Genomic DNA, 8,706 nt, shown 5'->3' on the forward strand with positions numbered 1-8,706 from the left:
AGGAAACAAGAAACAGAGGAAATGGGAGCACCAGAGACTCAAGCTGCTGCAAATGAATTCCAGATATATGTGCCAGTTTGTGCATCTGGCTTTATGTGGGTACTGGGGAATCAAACCTCAGTCATTACGTTTTATAGGCAATAGCCTTCTCTCTCCAGGTCCTAATGTGACTTTTATGTGCTACTGGTTATCCTAACTGCTCGCTTTACTTGCCACATGCATTATGAACCCAGTTTCAAACTTCCAAGCCTAGATAATCTAATGAAAAGTAGCTATGATGTTCAAAAGAATAGGGCCTACTTCATTCTTAGAGGAAGTATCATGTGTTGGTCTTGTGTAAGTTTAATTTGTCACTTCATACATCTAGGCAAGAGGCAGAAGGGAAGAGGTAATTCTGATCTGCTCTCCTATATCCATGCCAATTTCCTCAGAATGAAGTGTGGAGTGAATGCAATTCCAACTGGGAGAAACACCTCAAAATACAGTCACTGTAGAAACAACCTAGCAAGGTTATTCCACACAAAAACAGAATCTCTATCGGATGCTGCCTCTTGATAAAGTAGATGCAGAAGCACCAGGAACCGGAACAGCCACAATGTTGGATGAAAGAAAAAAAAAATAGCAGACCATTTCCACTCTGGAAGACTTCTCTGAAATAATATCCTACCACTGCCTTTAAAAAAATATTTTTTTTTTCTTTAGAAACAGGGTCTCACTATGTAGGCCAGAGTACCCTGGCTTTAACCTCTTAAAATTAAAAAATGGTACCAAATTACTCCCATAGGAGACCAAAACACTTAACCTATCACATTGGCAGGAAAACAGTTAACCAGACTTGCAGAAAAATCCTTAAAACTAACAGCTCTTTCAGGATTCTTTCCCCAAAACTGCATTCAACATTGCCATCCACATTACATAGGGGAGAAAACAAGTCAGGACTTTTACTAGGCCCTGGGGGGAAAAAAATGAGAAAACATGTCCCAGGACTTAGAGATGACCATCTAATTGTGCTTCATCCCAAGGCTGAGTTTGTAGAATCTATACCTCTGTCATAAAGCAAGAAACAAGTTTTTGGTCAAGAAATAGTTAATTACAATCAACTATCAAAGATTTTAAGTCTGTGACTGAACTTAATTTTAACAGTGACTTTATTAAATGAATGTTTGATGGTAACTAACAATTCAATTTACTTCACATTAATGTTTGCAAATACATTATTAACAATTCTTGAATATTTTAAATCAACTTGGAAGTACACAAGGCTTGCTCTCACAATGCTTCTCAGGGGACATGAAGACTAAAAAAAGGCTAGACCTTGAGTCAAGTATTTAACCAACAACCACTACATCATCACTGGTGAACTCATAAAAGGGTACTTCAAGGTTAAGAGGCGCAGGCCCCTTCCTGATCCTGCCAGATGCATCATAGTGTGACCCATGGCAAGGGCAATAATAGCCACCAAAATCTCCTGCATTTGCAATGGGTACACAGCCAAGATGAGTGCAAACACCTATCAGGATAACCCATTCAGGTTTCTTTACTCTCTCTAAATCATGCTGTGGGTCCCTCAACTGGGACACTTCAACTGCAGCTTCCTGGTCGATCTCCTTCTTGGTTCTATGGCGCACAAAAAGGGGTTTGCCTCTCCATTTGAAAGCCATGTTCTTGCCTTCTGGAATATCGGACAACTTGATTTCGATTTTTGACATGGCCAATACATCAGCAGAAGCACTCATGCTGGAAACAAACTGAGAGACTACATTCTTAGCAGCATATGCAACACCAACAGTAGTAGTTGCAGTTACCAAATAGGAGAAGCCTTTTCTAGCTTCGCTGCTCTCTTTAGAAGACTTCGTGCTATCTAAAACTTCAGTGCGACGGTAGTCAGAGAAGTCAGGCACCTTAACATCTGTGTGGGAATAACGAACAGAAGCAGGGACTGCAAGGCAAACAGAAGGTGAAAAACATAATTAGATGAATACTCTGAAAGGGTATAAATAAGAAGACTTTTCCAAGTCTCTCTCTCTCTCTCTCTCTCTCTCTCTCTCTCTCTCTCTCTCTCACACACACACACACACAAGATTCAATTCTAAAACCATGTCAAATTGGCAGTGCAACACATGAAATACTAAAAATGATGCCAACTATCACCTACCACACTGGTTTGAAATCACAAGACAGTATTTGTAAACTGAGTTCTTCCTGCTTGGTTGAACACAGTTAATTTAGGACAAATACCATTTTACTGAGTTAACAAAAAAAAGAAGATAGAACAATATTTCAAAGTTTAAAAAATTCAATTGCTAAGACACATTATACAACTATGCTAAGTCTTACATTCTCTGGGTCAGAAGGAGCCCTAAAACATACCTAGCTTTAGATGTGACCTACAGAGATGTGATCATTCTTTATAATGAAAATGCACAGCCTTATAGCTATACTATGTGACTATGTGTTTTCTGAAATTCATACTATACTAACTACAGGATAATATACATTCTAGCCAGGTGTGGTGGTGCATACCTTTAATCCCAGCACTCGGGAGGCAGAGGTAGGAGGATCGCTGAGTTCAAGGCCAGCCTGAGATGACATAGTGAATTCCAGGTCAGCTTGGGCTACAGAGAGACCCTACCTCAAAAATCAAAGCAACACCACCACCACAAACCACCACCACCAAAAAAAGTAAAGAAAAAACATTCTATACTTTTGTTACAGAAAATTTAAGGATGACTATATTAGATTCTAAAGTATAAGTTAATTTTATTCTATCTTGAAATAAAACCACTAATGGTCAAAATGGACAAACATAACAGGCAGTACTCAAAATAATGAAATCTGCAACATAATTTTTCAACTCAGTGAGGGGGGGGAAGAAAAAAAAATACACATCCCACTCTTCAGTACAGGGTCACATCACATCAAAGATCTTACCTTTCTTTTCATATTGTGGGATGTTTCTACCATACACCATAAAATAGGCCAAAGTTTGTGACAAATGTAAACATATAAATTACTGCCAACATATACTTCAGCACATAGCTTTAAAAAATGGTGGTATGTCCTTTCTCTCTTATTTGTAAATGTCTGAAAAAAATTAGTTTACTGATAAGAATTTTTAAGTGTTTCATAAAGCAAATCTTTCCAATTTGGTTTTAGTATATCTGACACAATGTTTCCTTTTTATAAAAGATGACAAAAATTCTTCACTTTTTATAAAATGTGTTGTTTACTAAAGAAAGACCTACGCATAACAATGTCATTATAAGCTATAATTCCACATTGGCCTCTGGGGCTGCCTAATTCTAATATACTTCTTTTGAGTAGTCAAATATTAAATGTAACTTACTTCATTTCTTTTCATATGTTTTTTCAAGATCAGTAACTATGGAAGCTACAAATTCTCATAAGCAACGATGAAATCTATGAAAATTACACTTCTCTTCTGACTAACCCTAATCATTTCATAGAAGTGGCAACCTAAGAAAAACAACTACAGCTTTATGAAATTAAAGTGTTATTACATCAGTAACACCTGACTGTTAACATTTGGAAATCAGGCATTAATTACTTTCCCATGATATTGCCTGGGATCACACTCAAGGGATGTGTTCTCCACCTAAAACACAAAGGTACCAAGTATACATTCTACATTCAAAATAGTATCCACAACCATTAACCCTTAACAGAACAAAAAATAACTAAGAAGACTAAGTAGAATGACTCATTCTCAGAGATTTGGTGACAAAAGAGTATAGTTATCTACTCTGTTATGAAGTTATACTTTATTAGGTGACATCATCAAGTAATCTTTGGATACTGCCATGTTATAAAGTATCATTCTCTAATTCACATGGGCTATCCTAAGCAAGGATGCTAGATTTAGGTTTAACCTTAAGAGAAGTAACAGAGTTCACCACCCAAAATAGAAAAAAATCTAAGGCATTTACACTTTTTTTGGAGCTACTAAGGTGAGCCAATGTGCCTTGGAAAACTACATGAAAGATGCTACCATCGTGCAGTTACTCCCCACACAAGTCTGATCTAACTTTACCTATCTTTCCATAAATCACCCAGACAAATTTCAATATGCCTTTAAAGTACAAAATCAAGGGAAGATTTTGGCCCTGAGATTCTACATATTTGCTTGGCTTGGAAAATACTTTTCTAGGACAAACAAGCCACCAATTCTTGTAAGAAATCTATCTGCTATTTGACAAACTCCAGAGATGCTTTTCACTTTTGCTGTTGCAATTTTCTTTACTTCCTGGTTCCAGTAGGCTTGGGATGGGCCAGGGTACTCCATTCCAGTACTCAGGTTCCTCCAAAACCCAGGTGTGCTCTTTAGCAAGCATTCATTCACAAAAACGTCTCCATCAATTGTATATGAAATCTGAGACTGGGCTGGCGCGATGGCTTAGTGGTTAAGATGCTTACCTGTAAACTCAAAGAACCCAGGTTCAATTCCCCAGGACCAATATAAGCGAGATGCACAAGGTGGCACATGCCTCCAGAACTGGTTTGCTGGAGGCCCTGCCATACCCATATTCTCTCTCCTCTCTAATAAATAAAAAGTATTTTGAAATAACAAAAAATCCGAGACTGTGGCACAGAAAAATAAACATCCTACACTCGTTTTTATTTGCTATAAATCCATAAAGTAATTAGCAAATTTAAGTTTTGTTGACCTGGTCCTAAATTAATGTTGAGAAGCTAGGGCTTGGACATTTGGAAAACTGGGTGGAAAGATCATTAAAACTGCTCATGGGAGTACATGCCTATAACCCAGTACTCTGGAAAGACTGAATTAAAAGATCGCTGGAGTTTGAAGCCACCCTGGGCCATATACACTGTGAATTCTAACACAGTCAAGGCTAGTTTCTGTCTCAAAACAAAACAATAACAAAACAAAATGCAAAGAAAGGCCAGGTATAAAAACTTATTCTTGTTATTGCAGCACTGGGAAGGCTGAGGCAAGATTAGTTTAAGGCTAGATTAGTTTGAGGCTAGCCTAGGCTAGACAGTGAGGCTCTGCCTCAAAAAAGCACAATGAAAAGGGCGCCAAGGAGGAAATTTAACATGTAGAAGAGTCACAAACACAATAGTCAACAGAACCAAGTAAGTAACAATATAACAAGCAAAAGATGGAGCAGTCCAGTATAAGCCAGAATCCAGTGTAGTTTCCCCATATTGCAGGGGCCACCAAAAGTCTTCCTGTTCTTGTAATCCTAAGCAGACAGCCTGTAAGCATATAGCCTTAGTTGCTACTTCGTTCTTCAATACAGAGCACTTAAGAGAAATGCTACACGGGGCTGGAGGGATGGCTTAGCGGTTAGGGTGTTTGCCTGCAAAGCCAAAGGATCCTGGTTTGATTCCCCAGGACCCACGTTAGCCAGATGCACAAGGGAGCGCGTGCATCTGGAGTTCATTAGCAGTGGCTGAAGGCCCTGGCGTGCCCATTCTCTCCTCCCCCCCCCGTCAAATAAATAATAAAAATAGTTTGTTAAAAAGAATAATACTTAAACAGAAAGAAATGCTAGACACAGCACCAAAGACAAACCGGATCTGCTGACAGAGGATGTGAAATCCACTCCTGAGCAGATACCATGCCCTATAGAATCTCCACTGTGCAAAGTCACCTCACCTCGAGGAGGTGGTATTTTCTATATAACAGAACATCATTGACCTCTGCCTCTTCTTAACGGTTAAATGAGGTTGTGAAACCTCTAACCAGGGGCCTGAAACTCCTGACCCTCTCTGTACACTGTCTTGTTTTGGAAGGGAGTGTGGATTAAGGTCGTTACGTAGGAAAGACACTAAAAAGGAGCTGCACTGGTGAAGCAGACAAGTTTTCAAGAATTAAAGTTCCTACTTTGAGCACTGATTAAGTGTCCAAAATGAAGAATAATGACACATAATCCTTTTAAGCCTCATGGTAACCCTACTGAATTCGCCTCATGGGTCGGGGAAATCGTTCAGAACCTCGCCCAAGGTCAAGCCCTGTAAGTAACAGCTTCTGTCCGGCAGTTGGAATCCAGCCTTGAACTTAACCCTGCAGACCAGTGCCCAGACTGGTGCCGAGGGGCTCCCGAAGCCTAGAACGCCCCTGCGGGAGAACCACTCGGCGGCGGGGCGGGGGCCGGCTAAGGTCACAAGCCGGCAACTCCTCAGCGGTTCCCCCGCCGCAGGGAACGCGGACCCTACAACCCTGGAGCCCACTCACCGTTGAGGCCCACAGAGGCGACCAAAGCCCGGTTCACGGCCTGGCCACTGAGCGACTCTCGGCATAGGAAGGGTCGCTTCACGTCCAGCACGGTCGACTCCGGGGTGGCGGGCACCGCGGCCTGCACCAGGGGTCGCAGCGCTCCCGCCACCCCGCGGGATGTGGCTGACAGGACAGGCGCGAACGGCCCGGAGCGGGCGGCAACAGACAACATGGCGACAGCTGTTCGAACACCCGTGCAGGTCACAGGAACGACCTTCCCGCCCACTGCGCAGACGCAGAGTCGCAGGTTTATGACATCAGTGCGCTGGCGGAAGAGGAGTCGCGCAGGAGGAGCGAATCTTAGCGAGTCGCTGCGTGGAAGGCGGCGCCTCGAGTTGGGGTTGGCAAAGGACCGTGCGGTGTGAAGCAGAATTTGGGAAACATATTTCTGGCGGAGATTGAGATCCCTTAGGCAGAAATATCAATGACGACCTATGGATAAGAAAAAGTTGTAGTAGTTTAAACGGGGTTAATAATTGTTCCTAAGGTCTGGGTATCACCTAGAACATACAGTAACTACTGTGTGTTTGCTGTGATTTTTTATCATCTTCCAGCAATGAAAATGTCAGAAACCTGTATGCGAAGGTTGAGGAATAACAGCTCACATATCATTTATTGGATTTTATGATTTCCTGAGTCGCTCATTCGTAATCAAGATGCCTAGAACATTAAAAGCTATTGTTTTCAATATTTTACCAGTGAGGGTTCAAAATCTTAGACTACTTGCAGCAAAGTGAGGTAGTCCCATGAGCCTGTGCTCTGAACCAGCAGTTTTCCTCTAGTGAGCCTTTAGGAGGTGCAGAGGATGGGCCCTAAATCTTTCTGTCATGTGTTAAGAAGGTTATTGCCTTTAACTCCTCTTTCAGTCCAGAATTTGCCAGTAAGAAAGTCTGAATTTGGCGCTAATGCAACTTTAATCCCTCTAAGATTTGCTAATCACCCCCTTTAAAAATAAGCCTTGAGAGGGCTGGAGAGATAGCTCAGAGGTTAAGTGCTTGCCTGTGAAGCCTAAGTACCCCGATTCGTCGCTTGATTCCTCAGTACTCAAGTAAGCCAGACGCACAAGGTGGCACATGCATCTGGAGTTCATTTGCAGGTGCTGGAGGCCCTGAAAGGGGGGGTCTCTCTCTCTCTCTCTCTCTCTCTCTCTCTCTCTCTCTCTCTCTCTCTCCCCTCCCTGTCCCTCCCTCTGCCTCTTTCTCTGTCACTCTCAAATAAATAAATTAATTAATTAAAAAATAAGCTTTGAGTTCAAAGCTCTCTGAGGGCTTATGAATCTGGATACAATTTAATATATTTATTTTTATGTACTAGTTTTCGTATTTGTATTTTGTATTCTATATTCATTATTCATTTAGGTAGAAAATGAGTTGATTTAAATATAAAGTATGAATACAAACTGAATACATGTGATGGGATTGTTTAAATCACTGGAGTATCTCAGACTATTCAGTGCTGTGTGTGAATTCTGTTACCTGTGCAAGTCTCCTAACCTGTATGCCTCAGTTTTGTCATCTGTAAAGTAGAAGCAATAATCCTGGTAGCTATCTTGTAAAATGACTGGGGAAATAACCTGATATTGTTACTGATGGTCTTGTCTGGACCTGATATATCCAGCTTCTTGGTGTCTTATTTAACGAATAGAAATATCACATATGAATCGCAAAGCAGCAAGAAGTTTTACTTAAAGTGACAGAACAAGTGAAAGGGAGCAGTAGGCTACCAAGCCCCGAGGTGCTCTCTCAGGCTTCCTTTTGAGGGTCAGGAGGAGAAGCTATGGTGGGGTATAAGTCGTCCTTTGTTTTAATAGTGATAGCTAAACCTTTGTTCACTGTTCATGCTCTTTCCCATGGTGTATCTGATTTTAATCATATGCCCAATCATGTATAGGCTTAGGATGATAACCAGAGATTTTCTCTGAAAGTTCAGATGACAGTTTGTCTTGTGTGCATGTACCCATAAGTAGATCAGGTAGAATCTACTCCATTGCGTCTAGAAACAAACCACAAAAGAGGAGTTAGTAGGACAGAGTTAGCAGTGCTTTGTTTGGAGAGAGTGAAGTGTATAGCATGATCAGATAAAGGTCTTGTGTTGCTAAGCACTTTGTTAGGAAAAGGCTGAATAAGCCAAGCAGGGTCCTGAGTTGCTAAGCTATAATTGTGTGCTTGCCTCAATATGTACAGAACCTGTATGAGAAGACCTAGCAAAGAATAACAGCAGGGTTGCTGACAACACCTCTTCCCTGGAACACCACCCAGAAGCAATGTGGAAGCAGATTCTTTTCTAGAGCCTCCAGCATGAACACAGTCTTGCAGACCCATTTGGGCCTTTGCTTCCAAAATGGCAAGCAATAAGTTTGTGTTGTTTTAAGCCACTATCTCTGTTATAGTGGCAATAGAAATTAACATTTGTCTTTTTTTTTTTTTTTCAAGAACTGGAAATCT

General features: G+C 41.1%; 1 protein-coding gene across 2 annotated transcripts; it reads right to left on the bottom strand.

Annotated features, from left to right (window-relative positions):
* Nucleotides 1-1,130: 1,130 nt before the first annotated feature.
* LOC101597523 (cytochrome b-c1 complex subunit Rieske, mitochondrial) lies at nucleotides 1,131-6,464 on the bottom strand. 2 transcript variants are annotated; one of them, XM_045136246.1, is made up of 3 exons: nucleotides 6,382-6,449; nucleotides 6,221-6,324; nucleotides 1,131-1,939 (listed from the first exon to the last, which is right to left on the bottom strand). In XM_045136246.1, exons 1-3 carry the CDS (start codon nucleotides 6,432-6,434, stop codon nucleotides 1,329-1,331), a joined length of 768 nt encoding a protein of 255 aa, XP_044992181.1. In that variant the 5' UTR covers nucleotides 6,435-6,449; the 3' UTR covers nucleotides 1,131-1,328. The 2 variants fall into 2 exon arrangements, with proteins under 2 accessions (XP_044992181.1, XP_004663693.1); XM_004663636.2 differs by having other exon boundaries at nucleotides 6,221-6,464.
* Between the last annotated feature and the right edge of the window lie 2,242 nt (nucleotides 6,465-8,706).

Source organism: Jaculus jaculus, chromosome 17 (assembly GCF_020740685.1).
Source record: "Jaculus jaculus isolate mJacJac1 chromosome 17, mJacJac1.mat.Y.cur, whole genome shotgun sequence".
NCBI classification, from domain to species: Eukaryota; Metazoa; Chordata; class Mammalia; order Rodentia; family Dipodidae; genus Jaculus; species Jaculus jaculus.